General features: G+C 47.7%; 1 protein-coding gene across 4 annotated transcripts in view; it reads right to left on the bottom strand.

The window, feature by feature from the left end:
* The window catches only part of NAALADL2 (N-acetylated alpha-linked acidic dipeptidase like 2), a 552,606-nt gene that overhangs the window by 381,282 nt on the left and 149,256 nt on the right, over positions 1 to 22,068 (bottom strand). For all 4 annotated transcript variants that reach the window (XM_077348363.1, XM_077348364.1, XM_077348365.1 and 1 more), the window contains exon 2: positions 15,282 to 15,771. In XM_077348363.1, coding sequence (XP_077204478.1) covers positions 15,282 to 15,771 — 490 coding nt within the window. The remainder of the gene's footprint in view (positions 1 to 15,281; positions 15,772 to 22,068) is intronic.

Here is a 22,068-nt window from a genome sequence, read left to right on the forward strand (position 1 = left end):
GTCACAGTAGCCGAGAAAAGCAAACCGAAGGCAGGTTCCTTTTGCTGGCACCCAATCTGACAGTTCCTGTTTATGAGTGGCTCCGGGATATGGCGCATAACCAAGCAGAGTCCCCAGTCATGTGCTCTCACTTGTAATGGACTCCCCTGCATGGTTTGGCAGCCCTCTCAATAACTATTGTGTCGGTATTCCAAAAAGCAAAAGCAAAAAGCGAAACATGCAACATTCCGATTGCTTGCATCCAGCACCTGAAAGCGACTTTCTGCTTTCCCTTCGGAGCCCGTCTGCGCTGCCCTGCAATCCAGCTAACTCACCTTGAAAGGGGGAGGGGAGGAACTCCCTCCTTAACATATGCTCTCAGCCCGCACCCAATGATCTCCTCTGATTTTAATGCCCGTCCAGAGGAGACTGATAATAATTGTGCGCGACAATCTTCCTCCCCTCCTAGAAATAATTATCTCTCTCTTTCCGGTGCAGCATCTGGATGGCCAGATGTTGCTGTCAAGCACACAAGAAGTGGGCACGAGCCCAGCGTCAAAACTGGCCTCCGTCTCGCATTCTTGGAGGGACGTCAGCTGATGCAGGTGGTTTGCCAGGATCCAAAACCAGAGGCACGGATCCAGCGAACGGAAGCACTCGAGGGGACAGGGCTGTGTGAGCAGGTGAGGGAGGTGCCAGCCAGGCCTTAACATAATCACTTTGGGATGGCTGAGGCAGGCATTTCTGCCCTAATGGTGCCAAAAAGCATCAGGGAGTTCGGCAGCTGACGGATCAAAAACAATAAAGCAGGACAGCCTGAACTGAAGGCATTATCGGTGTAAAGATCTATGCTACGGCTGGTGGTGGACATGTCTCTACATGAATCTTGCCATGTTGCCAAATTCCTTGCAAAAAAACCCCAGATTATTACAGGAACAGTTTTTTCTTTTTCAAAAATCCACTCTCTCTCTTTTTAGATATAGCCATTTATACCCGCCCCTCTCTCTTTCTTTTAAAAGACGGACTTTGGTTCCATCTCTTTGTAGGAAAATCAGAGCACCTTTTCTTTGTCCTTTGTTTAACCATAGTCTTTGCCGTTGTTCTATGTTGGACACCACAGAGCGGTGCTCTAGCAGGAAGACAGGAAAGTTTGGCTGACATTTCCCCCCTCCCTTCCTGACCTCCTCTCAGTAATTGGAGATTGACAACACTCCCTTCCCAAGCTTAACCTCCAAATTCCAGGCATTCCCCAGTTCATGGAAGACCAGCCCAATCAGCAGTGCCCCTGGCTGCACAAGCCAAGGGTACTGGAGGAAGACACGCTGCGGGAGGTAAGGAGGGAGGCAGGCTGGCAGGCGGCAGCGGTGTCCAGCTTCTGTTGCCAGGCCTCTCATGTAAGTCATTGCAGGGGAAGAGGGTGGGAACTGGGGGTGCCAGCTTCCAGCTGCAGCCTGGGGATCTCCTGGAATTACAACACAGAGCACTTCCCATGGAGAAAAAGGGTACTTTTTAGAAGGTGGACTCTATGGCACTGTATCCCACTGAGGTCCCTGTTTCCTCCAATCTTAGGTTTGTCAGGTTCTTCCTGGCCACCAGTGTGTTTGTGTGTGTGTGGGGGGGGGGGAGTCAGGTTGCTAGATCCAGGTTGAAAAATCTGGGGAGAGCAAGGTTTGGGGAGAAGGCAGAGACTCTGCAGGATATAGTGCTGTACAGATCATCTTCCAAAGTGCCTGCTTTCTTCAAGGGAATGGATCCTCGTCATTTGGAGATCCATTAAAATTCCAGCAGATATTTGGATCCCAGCTGGAATCTGGCAAGCCTAATGGGGAGTGGGCACCATCATGACACGGCCGCCAAGGTGAATGGGGCCGGTCACAGAATCCTGTCATGTTAGGGCTGCCCATCTACAGGTGGTGGCCATGGACCTCCTGAAATTACAACTGATGGATCAGTTCACCAGGAGAAAATGGCCACTTTGGAAGGTGGGCAGGCGTTGTGGCCTTATATCCCACTGAAGTCCTTCCCCTCCTCAAACCACGTCCTCCTCCCCCAAACAGAATGTTTCCCAGTAGGAGCTGGCAACCCAGTGGGATGTTGCAAGCCAAGCATTGTCCTTCAGAGGGCGCAACTATTTGAGACTAGCCGCTCCCTGTAGGCAGACAGGTGATGCTTCCTGAGACCTTCTGAACCACCTCCTGCTCCAGTGATGAGGAGGAAAGCCAGGATAGCTGTTTACTTTGGAACAGAAGCAAATGGTGCCCAAAAACCCATCGGGAATCTCTGATTTCACCCATATTTTCCAGGAAACACGCTTAACTCACCCAAATTAGAAGACAATTAAAAAAACACACACAATAAGAATCCAGTTCTAAGTCAGACAAAACTCCCACAGTCTACAGCAGCCATTCTCAACTTTTTTACCACTGAGAAACTCCTGAAATATTCTTCAGGCTTCAAGGAACCCTAGACGTGGCGCAATCACGCAGAATATGGTTAGGAAGCATAGCCATGTACACGGCCACCCAGGGACCCTCCCCTTCCCACCCCCTTTAGGCCCATTTTGGCCATTTTGGGATGGGGGACCATATATGGTTATATCACCCAATAAACACATTTGAAAAATATATCAAAAATTAATTACTCCCACCCATTCAGGAAACCCTTCCTGGGCCTCACATACCTGTGCAACTGCCTACTTCCCTATGGCCCCCATAGAGGTCTTCTCTCTGCAGTTGCAAATTTCCTGGTGATTCCTGACCTGTGGGAGGTATATCTGTCCTTGATACAGGACGAGGCCTTTTCAGTCCTGGTCCTAATATGATGGCATGAGCTCCTGGGAGAGCTGAGGACCCTACCAGAGCTTTTCCAAGTCTGTTGGCCTGCAAGACAGGTCTTTGGTTAAGACGAGGTCAGTTAAGATCTAGGCCCTCCCCTCAAAATGGCCAGAACAACTGTCTTCTTCCCTTCCATTTATTCCCCTGAGGAACAAGGTATTGGTACCCCATTGAGTGGGGGGGAAGAAGAAGTCCTTTTTTTCTTTTTCACCACCAGGGAGGGATAATGTTTACTCTGTTTTTATTAGGCCTTTTTGTGTGTTTGTGTGTGGTGATTTTTCCATGTTACCCACAACAAGCCAGCTTGTCTGAGAGTGGAGGGCTACAAATTTAAAAAGTAATAATTATGATTATGATAAAGAAGAAGAAGAAACCCAGGGCTTCACGAATCCCTGGTTGAGAAAGCCTGGTTTACGGCAATATCCAGAAGTCTCACTGTGCCAGGCCAGAAGTTAGAATTGGAACTGTTGTTGGGGAAAGAAACTTACTCAGCACTTTTCACCTGCACGGATTGGTGTGAACTATTTTTTTTTCTAATGAAGATACACAGATGCCTAGTTCCTTGTACGATTTGCCTTGGGTAGTACCGACCTATTCAAATAAATGTTGTTTGCATGTGTGCATCTAAAAATACTACTGCCATATGTTGTTCGTAACATGTCCAGGTTTCCTTTGCACTTCACCAAACAAAGAAATACAAAAGCTAAATGAGTCATTTCCCTGACAAAGTCAGTGTGTGAGAGACATGATGGTTGCAATGAATGTTTACAAAAATCCAGAAAAGCTCTATACTCCTGGTGTGGGCTGGACATTATCGCCACTGGGGACAACCCTGATGGATGGCTTGTCTGACCACCTCTTTCATTATACTCCCTCCACAGCTGTACAATCCTAAACCAAGTGGCATTCTTCCATGGTTTAGAATAATGGTTCTCAACCTGGGGGTTAGGACCCCTCTGGGGGTCGAATGACCCTTTCACGGGGGTCGTGGCAGGGCAAGCAGCTTGGCTGGGGGGGGGTGCCATCCACACAACAGCCTTGCGGGGTAGATTGAGATGGAGCGCTCATCTGTCTGGAGCAGCAGAAAAGAGCAAGATCGGCATGGTGGGACAAGAGGCAGAACTGAACTCAGAAACCCTGGAAAAAACCCAATTTATATACAATCCTGAACAATGGATCTTCACGCGATTGGTCAGTTTTGGTTTAATTTCTGTGAAAGAACCCTTGCATAATTTTGTGGTTGGGGGCCACCACAACATGAGGGACTGTATTAAAAGGTCACGGCATTAGCCAGTTTGGTGTAGTGGTTAGGAGTGTGGACTTCTAATCTGGCATGCCAGGTTCGATGCTGTGCTCCCCCACATGCAACCAGATGGGTGACCTTGGGCTCACCACGGCACTGATAAAACTGTTCTGACCAGGCAGTGATATCAGGGCTCTCTCAGCCTCCCCTCCCTCACAGGGTGTCTGTTGTGGGGAGAGGAAAGGGAAGGCGACTGTAAGCCTCTTTGAGCCTCCTTCGGGTAGGGAAAAGCGGCATATAAGAACCAACTCTTCTTCTTCTTCTTCTTCTTCTTCTTCTTCTTCTTCTTCTTCTTCTTCTTCTTCTTCTTCTTCTTCTTCAATAGGAAAGCTGAGGACCACTGCTTTAGAAGGAAGGTGGGCTACCTTCTTTCTGAAACCATGGAAGGTTGTGAATTAGTTTTTTCAAGATGGTTCATATACGTCTTGTCTTCACATAGACTAGGTGTATGGTAGATGCTTAGACCTGACCTGGATAGCCTGGGCTGGCCTGATCTCATCAGTTCTCAGAAGCTAAGCAGGGTTGGCTCTGGTTATTATTTGGATGGGAGACCAAGAAGGAAGTCCAGGGCCACTATGCAGAGGCAGGCAATAGTAAAACACATCTGAACATCTCTTGCCTTAAAGCCCCTATAGCAGGGGTAGTCAAACTGCAGCCCTCCAGATGTCAATGCATTATTAAAAGGTCATGCCAGCATTTGCTGGCAGGGGCTCCTGGGAATTGTAGTCCATTGACATCTGGAGGGCCGCAGTTTGACTACCCCTGCCCTACAGGTTCATCATAAACCAGCTGCAACTCGATAGCAACAAAAAAAGGGGGGGGATGAAGGTGTGGTGGGGACACAAGTGGTTCTATTTCCCTACTAGCAGCAAAGCCCACTTTGAAAATGTGTGGAGGAAGGGCTGAAGGTCCCCTGCCGAGCAGGAAGGGCCAGGCAGCAAACTCGGCTGAACAGCTCCCCCGAGCTCTCCCTACGGCCAGGAGACTTGGGCATGCAGCGCTGCCACAGCCAGAATGCTTTCCCCAGCCTCCATGTGGCCAGGAGGGCAGGAGGGCACACTTTTCTTGGATGCTTTAGGATGCTTAGGGCTGATCCTGCGTTGAGCAGCGGGTTGGACTAGATGGCCTGTGTGGCCCCTTCCAACTCTATGATTCTATGATTCTAAGTACGGGAATCACATCAAAATCCCAAGATGTCATAGTCCCATTGTATACGGCACTGGTCAGACCACACCTGGAGTACTGTGTACAGTTCTGGAGGCCTCACTTCAAGAAGGACGTAGATAAAATTGAAAGGGTACAGAGGAGAGCGATGAAGATGATCTGGGGCCAAGGGACCATGAAGATAGGTTAAGGGACTTGGGAATGTTCAGCCTGGAGAAAAGGAGGTTGAGAGGGGACATGATAGCCCTCTTTAAGTATTTGAAAGGTTGTCACTTGGAGGAGGGCAGGATGCTGTTTCTGTTGGCTGCAGAGGAGAGGACACGCAGTAATGGGTTTAAACTTCAAGTACAACGATATAGGCTAGATATCAGGAAAAAGTTTTTCACAGTCAGAGTAGTTCAGCAGTGGAATAGGCTGCCTAAGGAGGTGGTGAGTTCCCCCTCACTGGCAGTCTTCAAGCAAAGGTTGGATACACACTTTTTCTTGGATGCTTTAGGATGCTTTGGGCTGATCCTGCATAGAGCAGGGGGTTGGACTAGATGGCCTGTATGGCCCCTTCCAACTCTATGATTCTATGATTCTAATGGAGCCCGGGAAGGACAGGGTCTTCCATGGGGTGCAATACCATAGAGTCCACCCTCCAAAGCATCCATTTTTTCCAAGGGAACTACCGTATTTGCCGGCGTATAAGACGACTGGGCGTATAAGACGACCCCCCAACATTTCCACTCAAAATACAGTACTATGGGCCACTGTGGGCAGCTATGTCTATCCCAACTGAAGTGCACCCGGCGTGTAAGACGACCCCCCCACTTGGAGGCATGTTTTTTAGGGGGGAAGAGTAGTCTTATGCGCCAGCAAATACTGTAAGTTCTGAGATCTGGAGAGGAACTGTAATTCCGGGGAACAAACCAAAAAAAAAACCCAGCCATTTTGCAAGCAGCAAGCCCAAAGCAGATCTCTCTCTTTCTCGGGGGGAAAAATATTTAGAAAGTGGGTGTACGCATATAAAAATAGGTAGGGATATTTTCCTTTTTTTTTTAAGTGGGAAAAATGCAATAATGAGCAAATTGCCAGTCATGGTTTAGACTAGAAGTACAATGGTACACCCAGAACTGAAGAAATTGCTAATTAGACAAACAGAAATTTTAAAGAGCCGCTTGACATTTTGTTATTAGCTATCTGCAGAAAAGAAAAGAGAGGCTGAATACATTTCAAACAAGCATTTCTGATGCTAATTGAAGGCTTGGGAGGAAGAGTGTCCATGGGAGTTGGAGAGAAAGATTAATTTTATCACAGCAGGTGGAGAGAAGGAGGAGGGAGGGGAAACCTTTGGGATGATAAAAATCAAATTCTCCTCTGAATTTCTCTGTGGCTTGGGGGGTGGGGAGGGTCCCAAATCACCTAAGCTGCTTTTTTGCAGTGGCACCCATGTGTTAATTAGGGGCTTTTTCTTCCTTCTTTGAAATGAATGCTTTATTCAGATTACAGAGCAACTGTGGTTTTGCACCTAATTTCAGGTAGTATTTCTAAAAGGTTCCAGATGTGTGTGAGCATTACTAAAATCCCAGGGTGAAATAAGGTCCCGTCTAAAATGTTTTTTTCAGCTGAATTTGTACTCTGCATTTTGGAGTTCTGTATGATTCACTCTTCTTTGGCAGATGGAGTTGATGAACTTGAGAAACTCTAAGGTTTCATGATTAAAAAAAAGATCATAGTTTTAAACCCCAGTTTCTTCGGGTGTGCTTCTTCCCTTCCTATGCATTCCCTGTCTGCACAGACACATTTCTGATATTGTGGTTTTTAATCTGAAACTGAAGTGTTCAAAGACAGCAAGAAGGCATCTATATATACCTCTATCTGTATCTGTATCTGTATCTGTATCTCTCTCTCTCTTTCTCAGATAGCACCTTGACACCCAACAAGATTTCTTGGGTATAAGCATGTGTAAACTCTCTTTCTCTCTTTCTCTCTCTCTCTGAGAGAGAGAGAGAGAGAGATTACACATGCTTATACCCAAGAAATCTTGTTGGGTGTCAAGGTGCTATTGGTGCTTGTATCTTGCTCTTAGAATGTTATACCTCCACTTAGGAAAACCCTTATGAAGACTTGACACCATACTGTCTCTCCTCCAGTGCAATTCTATAGCGAGTAGAGTTACTAGGTCCCTTGCATCAACTAACGGGGGATGAGAGGTAGACTCATCGAGAGCATGGAGAAATGCCAGAAACTAGGGTGATGTGCCCACATGACCCGGACATGCTGTAGACATGTAGAACAGGGGTAGTCAACCTGTGGTCCTCCAGATGTTCATGGACTACAATTCCTATGAGCCCCTGCCAGCTGGCAGGGGCTCATGGGAACTGTATTCCATGAACATCTGGAGGACCACAGGTTGAATACCCCTGATGTAGAGGACATGGGTTTCTGGGCAACATTATATGGTAGTATACTACCATAGAACTTCGTTGCCCAAAAAACAACGTGCCTATGTCATTTTGGGGCTACATAGGTATGTCACGTTAATTTCCAGAGTTTTTGCATTTCGGGGAGGATAAATTCCTCTGCCAACATTATATCCTCTGCCAATCAGCTGGCCAGTGACAGAGAAGTGAGGCAGTGGGATACCCCCCACCATCCTTGGAAGGGAGTCTGCCATCCCTAATTCCAGTTTGGTGTAGTGGTTAGGAGTGCAGACTTCTAATCTGGAGAGCCGGGGTTGATTCCCCGCTCCCCCACATGCAGCCAGCTGGGTGACCTTGGGCTCACCACAGCACTGATAAACCTGTTCTGACCGAACAGTGATATCAGGGCTCTCTCAGCCTCACCCACCCCACAGGGAGTCTGTTGTGGGGAGAGGAAAGGGAAGGCGACTGTAAGCTGCTTTGAGACTCCTTCTGGTAGAGAAAAGCGGCATATAAGACCCAACTCTTCTTCTTCTTCAGTAATATCAGGACTCTCTCAGCCTCACTCACCTCACAGGGGGTCTGTTGTGGGGAGAGGAAAGGAAAGGGGATTGCAAGCTGCTTTGAGACACCTTCTAGTAGAGAAAAGCAGCATACAAGAACCAACCCTTCTTCTTTAGTAATATCAGGACTCTCTCAGCCTCACCTCCCTCACAGGATGTCTGTTGTGGGGAAAGGAAAGGCAACTGTAAGCCACTTTGAGACTCCTTTGGGTAAAGAAAAGTGGCATATAAGAACCAATTCTTCTTCTTCTTCTTCTTCTTCTTCTTCTTCTTCTTCTTCTTCTTCTTCTTCTTCTTCCCCATGCATTCTACTCTAAACCCAATGGGCTTAGACTGAAGTAACTCTGTGTAGGATCGCCCTGTTTCAAGCCATCCCCTTTCTAAGGTGGCAGAATTTATGGTCGGAGGGAAAGAAGTGATTTGCCTTTGAATGAAATCAATTTTGGTTGTGATTATTCCATCCTGGTGTCAAAGCACCCCGGGAAACTCATCAGCTCTCCGTGCGAAATGAACCGCAACAAGCAGCCCCCTTTCGGTTCGGCTACTGGAGCACGCCGTTCGTTGAAACTGATTACTATTCCGACAACGTCAATTTCATTACCCCCAATCGATTCCGGGAGGGGGAGGGGGAGGGGAAGGGGGAGAGAGAGAACCTCACTCCTTAACAGCCTTCATTCTCATCACTCCTGCTATGGGAGAGGCATGAGAAAAGCTTCGATACGGCACAACAGATTTCGACTTGGCTGGTCTCAGCAGGATCCTTCGCTTTGTACCTGATTAGCCCAGCCTCAGGTAAATTGCTTTCCCGGATCATACTACGGGGAGCCGCAAGGTACATCCATCTGGCCAGACAAAACTAGGGAAAGGCTCCATGTCCTTGGAGGTGAAATTTTTATTTGCGTATACAAGGAAGGAAATTATTTGCTCATTCTTATGGCGCATGCTGTGAAACTGCCGTCATATCATTTAAAAGCGCCTGCTGTAAAGAGAAAGCACGATTTCCTTCTAGCGCGGGGTGCTTGACTAAGCAAATATTTGAGTGACACAATAACCAAGAAGGACCTGAGCTCCAAGAAGAGCAGTGCTTAGCCTTTATATGGCACTTGAGAGTATTAAAGGAATCCAAAGGCATTTGCTCAGTGATCCTTCGACGTATCTAGTAAAGCAGGTCAGGATTCTGGTCTCCATTTTTGAAGATGGCCAAGGCTGAGAAGAACACCTAGCAAGATCAGAGGTTGGGAGAGATTTGAACTCGGGACTTCCTGGCTTACTGCTCAATCGTGCACAACCCATCCCACCATGCTGCATGGGGCTGATTCCCAGGAAAGTGTGCAAACACATCAAACGATGTAATGTTGGTAGCACGTGGGTTACAGTGGATAACTCAGTGGGTTGTGAGTGTCCTGCATAGTGCAGGGGGTTTGACTAGATCAGGGGTAGTCAACCTGTGGTCCTCCAGATGTTCATGGACTACAATTCCCATTGCAAACGCTGGCAGGGGGTTCATGGGAATTGTAGTCCATGAACATCTGGAGGACCACAGGTTGACTACCCCTGGACTAGATGACCTAGGAGGTCCCTTCCAACTCCATGGTTCTACATGGCACAGGTCGTCCTGGGATTATCTCCCCCATCTCAAATGAATTCACTGTGACTGCTCCTTGGAGGGCAAGACAAGCGATCCCCCTCCATGCACACAGTGATCCCCCACACACATCCAGTTATGGCTGACTTATGGCAACTCCATAGGGTGTTCAAGGTGAGAGGTAAACAGAGCAGGTTGGCCTCTGGGTGCTTCTACATAATTTAGGAATGTCAGTGGCACCCTGCTGGATCATATCATTGGTCCATCTAGCCCAACATCCCATCTCAAACAATGGCCAACCAGTTCCTCCGGATGGCTTCTGGGTTCTTATCAAATCGGGCTAGCCTGGCCCATCCAGGTCAGCCCCCGCTCTTAGCAAGGCAGTGCACAGGAAGGTCCAAAAAGCCCTGTATAGCTGCAACATCCTCCACCTTGAAACGGCAGCCCGAAAGGCTGGATTTGGGAAAGAAAAAGTCTTTCCAAGTAACCACACTGCATGTAGTTGCACCCTCAGCATTAAGTCCCATTCACTCCAAGAAAACCGATTCCTTCCTCTGTTATTCCCCGAGCGTATTTGGGACTGCCACCTTCATTACTATGCTGCTCCAGGGTGCCTTATCTGAATATGCCAACCGGGTAACAGCCTCCCCATCTTAAGTACAATCAAAGCACACCATCCTTCCCCCTTCCCTCTTCCCCGCCAGGTCCGCATGATGGATGCGGAGAGCTGATCCGCTTAATTCGGCAGCAAAGCCCTGATGGTTGTCGAAGCAATTATCATCAGGAGCCGCTAATTAAACGGCAGAGGGTTTTCGTTCTGAAAGGTTCTCTCCCAAACCTCTCTGCAACGGATGCCCCGGGGACCGTGCGCCAAAACTGCTGACTCGACCTCTCCATTGTCTTTTGGATCAGGCCTCTGATTCTCTTTGATTAATAGCCTCAAAAGGTGTGTGTGTGGGGGGGGGGTGTGGAGGACCGAGGGTGGAAAGTTTTAGTGAAGCAAGTAGAGTTCGAAAAGCTGAAGACCTTTGAGGTGACCAAAGAATATTCTTCTGAGGCAGCCCGGAAGGGGGAACAGGGAAAGCTGGTCAGTCTCCCACCCTGAGCACCACTGGTCCACGTGGACCCTTGTCGTATGAGTCTGATCAAGGACAGTTTTCTGGGCAAAAGGAAACTGGCCACCACTAGCCTGGTGACACTTAAAAATGGATTCCTGCATTGTGCTCCATAGGAGCTTGCCTTCAAAAAACCAGCACCTGGTCCAAAAGATGGTCACCGGGTTTATGATCCAGCTCTGGCCATCTGGAGCACCAATTTCTGATATTTTACGGCCCCGCGGGCTGTTAGTTAATTAGGAGGCGCCATGCCAAGGGCTGCATCTGACCTTAAAACCTTTAAGCACGCACCTCTGACTCCTTCTGAAGATCATCTCTGTAATGTTTGTTTATTCAAAATGGCTGGGGCTGCCAATGTCTAGGTGGGGGTTGGAGATCTCCTAGAATCATAATTGATATCCAAGATGATGGTAAGCAGATGCCCAGGAGGAAACAGCTGCTTTGTGAGGGGAGGGGAACTTGGGCATTTTATCCCACTGAGGTGCCTCCCCAAACCACATTCACCCAGAGCACACCTCCCAGAGCATACCTTCCCATCTCAGAATTGGCAATTACACATGAAAACCCAAGATGCAACCTTTAACATATCTACTAAAGAGGAACATGTTGCCCATTTCTTCCATTGCACTTCCCTTCTCCCCGCTTCACTGCTCATGTGCAGGTGCAAGTGGTGCAACCCCCTCCCTCACACACACACACCATCTCAGCAATTAAAGGTGCTTGAAAAGGAATCCAGTTGTAGAATGTTTCAATATGATAATGTTGTTAACTGCCCTGAGCCTTCGGGGAAGGAAGGGTTAAAAATAACAGCAACAACACTAAGAATTACTATTATTATGGTGCCATTGGCCTTGCTGGGACAAAGCTCCAGTCATTTCCCTCCACTGCTATAAATATCTCATGGGTGCTTAGATGCAGTGTATCCCCCAATGTTGTTTGCTCTTTCTGCATGGTCCTGCATGGCCAATGGAGCCAACTGGGTGTAATGGTTAAGAGCAGTGGCATCTGATCTGGTGAGCTAGGTTTGATTCTCCACTCCTCAGCTGTAGCCAGCTGAGTGACCCTGGGTCGGTGACAGGCCTGTTGGAGGTGTTCTCACAGAGCAGTCCTGTCAAGACTATCTCAGTGCTGGCAAGGGCTCATGGGAATTGCAGTCCATGGACATCTGGAGAGCCACAGTTTGGCCACCCCTGCCCTAGAGTGACTTTTCACCTGTGCAAGATTTAGGGTTGCCAGCTAGTTGTTGGGAAATTCCTGGAGACAATGGAGATGGAGTCCAGACTATAGAGATCATTTCCCATGGAGAAAACAGACAGACCGACGGATGGATGGACAGACTGATAGAAGATAAATTGATATTGTGCAAGACTTCAATGCTCCTCCAAGGGACATCAACCCTGATAAGCACTAGCCACCAGGAAGGCTCTTGTAACGGAAAGGGGGCACACAGAAGAGTGTAAATGGCAAATCAGTTGTGACACCCATGGTGTACACCAGTGGTCCCCAACCTTTTTATCACTGGGGACCGGTCAATGCTTGACAATTTTACTGAGGCCCGGGGGGAGGGGTAGTCTTTTGCCGAGGGACGTTGCCGCCACCTGAGCTCCTTCTCCGCTTGCTTTCCCGGCGCCACTGACTTCCAGCCACCCACTGGGGGGGCGCTGCCAGCAGCAGCTGCGCAGTGCCACGCCGAGGGGGAGACCCAGCCATGGCAGCCGCCGGAGAACACCAGAGGTGAGCCGGCGGAAGAGTGGCAGGGCAGCCCCTGAGACAGCAGCTGGAGAGGAGGATGAGGAGGAGCCACAGCCCGGTACCGACTGATCCACGGACCGATCCCAGTCCCCGGACTGGGGGTTGGGGACCACTGGTGTACATCATAACAACGAATCCGCACAAACAAGAGCAAAGCAAGGAAATATGAAAACCACCACGGCATCCAGCCGAAAGGGAGGCCCATGGAAACTGGCTGACTGCTTGCAGATTAAGAGCTCTCTGTAGAAATCCAGGCTCTTTACCGGCATCTGAATTGGGCATCGTTTGTACGTGTCATCGGACAGCCGTGGCCTTTCACCTGATTGCATCAAAATGAACACATCACGTTCCACCTGTGGCAGGAAGGCACCGGCTCTGAAAGCTCTCCGCAGCCCTCCCCTCCCACTGACATCTGCATTTGGGATTCAGTTATAGCCATCTGCACTCCAAAACTGAAACCTTCAAAACTCTTCTAGCTGAAACCCGTTATGATGCATATTTATGGGGGTGCTGAGTGGGGAGAGGAAATCTGTCCTCGGGCTTCAGTTTGCTGCCTAGAGACTAAATGAGCAAATTCTGCGCTACAGGAATTCATTTCAGGTCCCACTACCTCTTCCCTTTGCAGCTCTTAATGATTACATTGTTCCGAGGAAACATGTCAGGAAAGGACCTCAAGAGTTTAAGAAGTCCTGGGTGTTTATATCCAATATTAAAATAGTAATCTGCAGTTATGGATGCTATGAATGAGCTGTATTCACACAAGGGGCACGTTCCACATTTGCTTTTTGTTTGTTTATATTCTTCCCGGGAGTTTCTATTTGTCACTTTTCACCATTGGTTCAGAGATTTGTGTGTATGCATGGAGACAAACAAGTTTATTTGCAGCCATTTAAGTCAGGATAAGCTTTGGCCCCACAATTCAAACATGCATTTTGGTTCAGCAATATGAAACATATAACATACATGTACGGGTGGAAACTATCTAAAACTATCTGATTGCCATCTTCAAGTATTTAAAAGGCTGCTATGCAGGGGATGGAGCAGAATTGTTCTCTCTTGCCCCAGAGAGATGGACCAGATCCAATGGGATGAAATTAATTCTAAAGAAATTCTCTCTAAACCTCCGGAAGAAGTTCCCGACAGTCAGAGTGGTTTCTCAGTGGAAGAGGCTTCCTCGGGAAGTGGTGGGCTCTCCATCTTTGGAGATTTTTAAACAAAGGCTGGATAACCATCTGATGGAGAGGCTGTTTCTGTGAAGGCTCAAGGGGGTGGCAGGATACAGTGGATGAGCGAGAGGGTTGTGAGTGTCCTGCACAGTGCAGGGGGTTGGACTAGATGGCTCAGGAGGTCCCTTCCAACTCTATGATTCTGTGATTCAATTAAAGAACAGTAAGGCATTTAAAATTTGATAAAATTTAGAATTTTGTATGAATGTAGAACACCTACTGCATATAGTAGTTATTATCAGGCTTCCTCCTACACACATACATATGTCTGCATACGTCTATGTGCACTGATGTGTATATACATATTACCCCCTCTATTTGAACTGCAGGGAAGGAATTGGCCACCACAGAGAAGTCCCCATTTCATTGGTAGCGTCATCTTATTTCTGATGCTGACAATTCAACGCCTTGTCTGTAAATCCATCTTTACACAAACACAGCCATTTTGCCATGGTCTTAGAAGAGACTAGACACAACGGAGCTCTTCCGCCAGGTTTATGGTTGAGGCCGGCATGGCGAGAAGATCTGGTTCCCCCCAACAGTGCTAAGTGGTGCTAGCAATGTTAAGCCTTCTGTCATTTGTGCTGCCTCTTCCCACTCCTCTGTGCAGATGTTATTGGGGGTTAGCGGGTTGGATACTGTCATATCTTTTGGGGGTGCTGATTCTGTTGTATGGGTTTTTTTAATGTCCGAGAGTGTTTTAACAGGGGTTTTATTATAGACAACTTGTACCCCGCCACGAGCCGGTTCCGGGAGTGGCGGGTAATAAGTCTAATTAATTAATTAATTAATAATACATCATAGATGTTCTTGCTATGAGCTCAGTTTGCAGCATTCTAAGAACCTACGGAGCCTCTTGTGGCGCAGAGTGGTAAGGCAGCAGACATGCAGTCTGAAAGCTCTGCCCATGAGGCTGGGAGTTCGATCCCAGCAGCCGGCTCAAGGTTGACTCAGCCTGCCATCCTTCCGAGGTCGGTAAAATGAGTACCCGGCTTGCAGGGGGGTAAACGGTAATGACTGGGGAGGGCACTGGCAAACCACCCCGTATTGAGTCTGTCATGAAAACGCTAGAGGGCATCATCCCAAGGGACAGATATGACCTGGTGCTTGTACAGGGGATACCTTTACCTTTACCTTTAAGAACCTATAGCCTTGTGTACCACTTTTGCGTCCCACCCTTTGGGCTAGCAACTCTGAAAATGTCAATATCAGCAAGGTAAGTGCAAAATTAAACTGAAAGAGGCAAGAAGGTTGAGTTCCTTAGGCGAAATATTAGTTCCTTACTATCAGGAAAACTTAATCATCAGATATAATATAAAACGTACATCAGACAATTAGATGTAAATATCACATACCTGAGAATCTGTGCAATGTCTTTCCCGTTGATCTCTGCAACAATGTCCCGGTCAAGGCGAGGACGACTTGGTTCTGGAGATGCCGGGGAAGGAAGGCATTTTCCGTGCCCATAATAACCTATCAGAATCCCCGAGAGTAAGAAACACATTGTGCCACAAAAAAGCTTCAACATCCGGCAAAAGCTGCAGCGATTGCTCTTCGGCAGAGGCCTTGTATAATGGGAGACATAATCCGGGTCTTCTTGAAGTCTCTGGAACCTCCCTTTCGGAGACACTGAGGGCTCAATGGGCTCCAGGTCAACGTCCGTGTTTTGCGTCGCTCCCGCGGGTTGACTCACTGCCCCATCTGGCCGAAAATGGTCATAGCTCAGCTCTTCCAGTTCCTTCTCCATGTCCCATTCCAGTTCAAGAGTGGTGGCTTGAAGGTCTTCGTTGTCGAGGTACTGAGCCTTCTGGTCTGCGCTGACTTTGTGATAAGCCATCCTTTTACCTGTTACAAACAAGATTTTATTTTTAAGGCAAGATTTTTTTGACTTCCTGTCCAAAGAATGAAACGATACCTTCTAGTTGGATTGAATTTTTAGGGTATTGTTGGGATTCAGGTCCGTAGCCCATAACAGATCTGATGCCAACCTCCAGGTGGCATCTGGGAATCTCCCACTAATACCACTGACCTCCAGATGGCCAAGATCAGTTTCCTTGGAGAAAGTGGCTACTTTGGAGGAGGGACACTGCTGAGGTCCCTCCCCTTCCCCAAACCCTCCCCTCCCCAGGTTCCACACCCCATCATCTCTCAGCCCAGAGGTGACAATCCTACTACTACTACTACTACTACTACTACTACTACTACTACTACTACTACTACTACTACTACTACTACAGTACAGGACTACAATTAGTAGTGCTATTATTGTTTTTCTTGTTATTGTAGTTGCTCTTACTATATTATTTGGATTTTTATACCACCATTCTCCTATGGTGGACTCCCCACTCCTCCGTATGCAGCCAGATGGGTAACCTTGAGCTAGTCACAGTCCTGTTAGAGCTGTTCTCACAGAACAGTTTCTCTCAGAGCTCATTTAGCCCTTCCTACCTCACAGGGTGCCTGTTGTGGGGAGAGGAAGGGAAGGCTACAATAACCCCCTGAGACTCTTTAGGGCAGTGAAAAGCAGGGCATAAAATCCAACTCCTAAATTTTCCCTTTATTTAAAAACACGCACACAGAAAAGCCCTTCAAAGACAGATGGAAGTTTGGCAGCAATGTTGTACCCTGGTCAGATCTAAGACATAACTTTCAGTAAGATGCGACTCTGCTCCCTTCTCCCAGAGTTCTGCCCAATGTCTGCAAAGGCATCGAGGTGATTGACTAAAGTACTTTGGCTCTTTAAGAATCACAGGGCCATCCTTATAGGGCCATCCTAAGAACACGTCCCTTTAAGTAACCCCTCTGAATTCTGAGCAGAGCTGCACGGAATGGCGCTGCTGGAGAACAAGCCGGAGAGGGTTTACTCAGAAGCAGGATCCCTGACATTCAGTGTCGCTTACTCAAAGGAAAACGTCCATAGGCTTGAAGGCCGCAAGCCTCAAACGGCTTCCACGCTGGCCCATTCCTATTTCTTATTCAGTGCAATGCACCCTAACTCCACTGTTCTCACCGCCACAAAATTTACGGGCCTGCTGGGATGTCTGCTGGAGTCACACATAAATATTGACACACAGCAAGTGCACAGTTGTGCCACAAGGTGAACTCTCCCTCTGTGTGATCTTCTTTCTTGTCGGTGGCATCCTTAATTTATTCATTCATATGCCATTTCCTGCATCTCTTCCTCTGTTTTATCTTCGCAACAGCAACTCTTTGAAGTAGGTTATGCTAAGTGCGTTTACAGGGTTGCTCAGTTGTGAATATCCCTGCAGTTTTGGGATGTGGAGTTTGAGAAGGGGAGGGGCCTTGGTTGGCTCAGGACCACAGGGTCCTGCTTGTTCTCCTCCCTGCTCCACCTCTCTCTCCCACTTTAATGAATCAAAACCACTGCTCGGCTTGGGAGGAGACAGATGGGGCAACCAGCTAGTCTCTTTAAATTATTTATTTATTTTTACAACTGGGAAATGGTCTGCCATTAATTGCTAACACGGGCAGTTTTATTTCTCCAATGTTTTTGCAAACTGCAACTGAACTCAAAAGGACGGTTTAGCTGTTTCAGTAAAGAATTAACATATGACATAATAGGGCATAACTTGGATACTATAACAGTTTACTGATTTGCCACTAAGGCTGATTCTGTGAAGGCTCAAGGGGGTGGCAGGTGACAGTGGATGAGCGATAGGGTTGTGAATGTCCTGCATAGTTCAGGGGGTTGGACTAGATCAGTGGTCCCCAACCTTTTTATCACCGGGGACCGGTCAACGCTTGACAATTTTACTGAGGCCCGGGGAAGGGTAGTCTTTTGCCGAGGGACGTCTTCACCACCAGCTGAGCCCCTGCTCCACTTGCTTTCCTGACAGTGCCCCTGACTTCCCGCCTCCCGCTGCAGCAGCTGTGCAGTGCAAAGCCGAGGGGGATCCCCAGCCATGGCAGCCGCTGGAGAGCACCAAAGGTGAGGCAGTGACAGAGTGGCAGGGCAGCCCCTGAGGCAGCAGCCAGGGAGGAGGATGAGAAGGAGCTGCGGCCCGGTACCGACTGATCTACGGACCTCTACCGGTCCCCGGACCGGGGGTGGGGGACCACTGGACTAGATGACCCACGAGGTCCCTTCCAACTCTATGATTCTATGATTCTGTGATTCTATACCCGCACCCTCATTATCCTTGTTCCATTTTGTCTGAGGAAGTGTGCCTGCACACGAAAGCTCACGCTTTGAATAAATCTTTGTTGGTCTTAAAGGTGCTTTTGGACTCCATTTTTCTTGCGCTACTTCGGATCAACACAACTACCCACTTGAATTGCTAAGTCGATATTCTTAGCCAAAAGAGAGAGCGGTTTTCTTAATGGCCGCACATAACGGTAGCAGTTGCAGGCATATTTCCATTTCGACACGTGGCCCCCTCGACGTGGCACTCTGACCTCTAATCTAAACATTCAAAGTCGATTCTCTACAAATCATTTTATAAACTGACTGCGGGGACGAGGCCCCGCTTCCCTCCGCACGCCGACAATAGACCTTCCATCACATCAGCAGCAGCAATTTAACGCTTTTCAAACAGCAGACAGACCCATCAATTAGAATGAAATGCAGATACAGATATTAACTCCTCAACATGACGGGGCTCCTGATTGACACCCGCCTCAGGGCCTCCTCCCCTACTCCTGGTTACACATTAATAAATTTTCTTTACCTAAGATCCATCTCCAAGGTAGCGTTTTCTGGGTCACGTCTTGGATGAACCTACTTATGCGCAGCCGCTCAGAGGAGGTGCCGAGCAATCATCTTTGAAAAGCCGGGAGCGGCGTTTACAAAACGGGCCAAAATCGAGATTCGGCCCATTGCGCAACGAGCCAGAAAAACAGCCTCCTACGTGACGCCACTCCTAATTTGCAAGTCCTGTTTCATTATTGCTATTATTATTGTTGTTGTTGTTATTATATTTGTTTCCCGACACTCCCTTACGGCTCGTGGCAGGTTACAGTGTCTTAAAATCCCCATTAAAACCCCATTAAAAGACATAAAACATTACCGACATGGCGGAAAATTGGTAAAACCCAACTCCCCCCCCCACACACACACTACTAGCAGATGGATAAGGAGATCCTGATGATGTTCACTTCAGGTCCCAGATCCCAGGGGGGGGCATAGATCTATCTTACCAGCCCCAGCCTCAACCATAGACCTGGCGGAAGAGCTCCGTTTTGCAGGCCCTGCGGAACGTTGAAAGATCCCGCAGGGCCCGCAGCTCTCCCGGGAGCTCATTCCACCAGGTCGGAGCCAGGACCGAAAAGGCCCAGCCCTGGTCGAAACCAGGCGTGCTTCGGCTAATACAAAATATTAGCCGTTTGAAGGTCCCCACCATTGATCCTGCCCCTCACCCAAAATAAGACACCCAGCAAATAGACTGGATAGACTGGTTACCAGCAATCTGGACTGGTTACCAGCAATACGGTAACCATTTGGTGGAGAAAGAATTCTGTAAACCAAAGCCACCCGTGTGATCTGTTCTCCTGTTCTGTTGTCACTGTTCATATAGTGGCCCCATGAATATTCTTCTCCATTCTTCTTCACAAATCTTCCCAGAACTAATTTAGTTTCCCTTGACATTCACAAGGGTTTTATTTGTAGATCAAGAAAAGATGGGCAGCTGCATTAGTCAGTCCGTAGCATTAAAAAAAAGAACTGCAGTCCGCTAACATGATTTGTGATCGCTTTTGTGAGTCGTTGAGTATGCGAAGAAGTGAGCAGTGACTTGTGAAAGCTCACATCCTGCCACACACTTGGCTAGACTTTAAGGGTTTTGTTTGATTTGTCTTTTGCACGGGCAGAATTTTCCATGGTTTGATGCAATGTTTACTTTGAGTAAGATTTAGGGGCTACTTTGCAGTCCTAGGAAATAATGGCAATATTAGTCCTTTGGCAGCTTAGGGGGAGGGGGTCTTCCTTCCTTCCATACTCCTTTGGAGGTACCTACCTGAGCAAACCACTCCGTATTCACCTTGAATTTTATCTTAGGCAACATGGAGGAGAAACCTCGTCTCCCTCACAAGGCTGTTATGATGGTGAAACGGACAGGGCAGGTAGGAAATTCGCCCCACCTGCTCTCATTGTTCTCCTGCTTGTTCCTACCCGAACCAGAATCTCCATTGTATCTAGAACCAAATTGGAGTTAGGTGGTTCTAGTGTAAGATGAGTATTTTTTTTTAAGCAGCAAGTGTATTGACAACAGCAGTGTAGTTAAAATCTTATTGTTCATGTGTGTGTGTGTGTGGGGGGGGGGTTATCCTATCACATTACTAACTCAAAGGTTCACAGAGGGGAGGGGGGAGACTTGGAGCTTCCAGCACTGTAAAATGAACCCACCAAAGGCACAAAATCCAAATCAGCCCCATGCACCTGATGTTCAGGGAATGCCAAAGAACAGTCAGGCCACCTATAATTCATTAGCAGTAAAGTTCATAAAAAAAAACACACACACACCCAAAAAGGAACATTCATCCTAGCTGCCACATCTCATCAGAACAGGAAGAACTTTTTGAGAGTTTCCAAAAATGCTTGAACCAAATTGGAGTTGGGTTCGTAGCAATGCCAAGAGACATCATTAGCTCCAAGACGGCGGCAGTATAATTTAGCTGAGCGTCAATGCCCTCATTAGAGGAGGTTTGGGCGTAGAAGGCACAGACAGAAGTTGAAACTAGTTAATTTGATAGATTTGAGAACATTTGGCCACTGGGTCTTCTGAACTGGGGTACTTAATTCCAAACTGGGATTATTTTGACTTCTTTAACAAAAGAAAAAAAAAGTGGGGGATGTATGTTAATACTGTGGGCTTTGTAAGTTCTGGAAACAAATGAACAAAGCAGACAAGGGTGCAACTGAACATTTAACCTATCAGCCATGCCCAAAAGTTAGATTCGGCTTGCCTACCTGAAAGAATTTGAGATATAAAACTTCCAGGTCCAAAACATTTTTTTTTAAGTTGTCACAATTTTGAACATGGAGTACAGGTGACATGGTATAGGTAGCATCGTACAGCCCAGTCTGATCAGATCTCGGAAGCTAACCTGGGTTGGTACTTGGAAGGGAAGACTCTGCAGAAGAAGAGAGCTGGGTTTTTTATACCCCGCTTTTCACTACTCAAAGGAGCCCCAAACTGGCTTATAAACACCTTTCCCTTCCTCTCCCCACAACAGAAACCCTAGGTGGGTGGGGTCAAGAGAGCTTTAACAGAACTGCTCTGTAAAAACAGCCCTAAGAGAATTGTGACTGGCCCAAGGCCACCCAGCTGGCTGCATGTGGAGGAGCGGGGAATCAAACCTTGCTCTAGAATCATAGAATCATAGAGTTGGAAGGGGCCATACAGGCCATCTAGTCCAACCCCCTGCTCAATGCAGGATCAGCCCTAAGCATCCTAAAGCATCCAAGAACAGTGTGTATCCAACCTTTGCTTGAAGACTGCCAGTGAGGGGGAGCTCACCACCTCCTTAGGCAGCCTATTCCAATGCTGAACAACTCTGACTGTGAAATTTTTTTTCCTGATATCTAGCCTATATCATTGTACTTGAAGATTAAACCCATTACTGCGTGTCCTCTCCTCTGCAGCCAACAGAAACAGCATCCTGCCCTCCTCCAAGTGACAACCTTTCAAATACTTAAAGAGGGCTATCATGTCCCCTCTCAACCTCCTTTTCTCCAGGCTGAACATTCCCAAGTCCCTCAACCTATCTTCATAGGGCTTGGTCCCTTGGCCCCAGATCATCTTCATCGCTCTCCTCTGTACCCTTTCAATTTTATCTACGTCCTTCTTGAAGTGATTAGAAGTCGCTCCAGATTAGAAGCCGCTGCTGTAAACCACCACGGCAAACCGCCTCTGCTTCTCATTTGCTCGCTGTGGCTTGATGGCGCTGCGCGCACACACACAACTTTGAGCGCAGGATGACGCCAAAATGTCCATTCATAAGTACCTGTGGATGAAAACACAGTTGACCTCGACTGACCTTTAATCAATGGATGATGTATTGGAGGGTCCATCAAATGCATGGAGCCCAGAGACACCCTCCCAATAACTGCAGCTGAGCCATTTCTAAAGCAGCCCATTCTGGTGTTTCTTGACTGGTAATCCAGCGTGAGATGTGGCTTTAGAA

The sequence above is a fragment of the Paroedura picta genome, chromosome 8 (assembly GCF_049243985.1).
Source record: "Paroedura picta isolate Pp20150507F chromosome 8, Ppicta_v3.0, whole genome shotgun sequence".
In the NCBI taxonomy this organism is placed as follows: Eukaryota; Metazoa; Chordata; class Lepidosauria; order Squamata; family Gekkonidae; genus Paroedura; species Paroedura picta.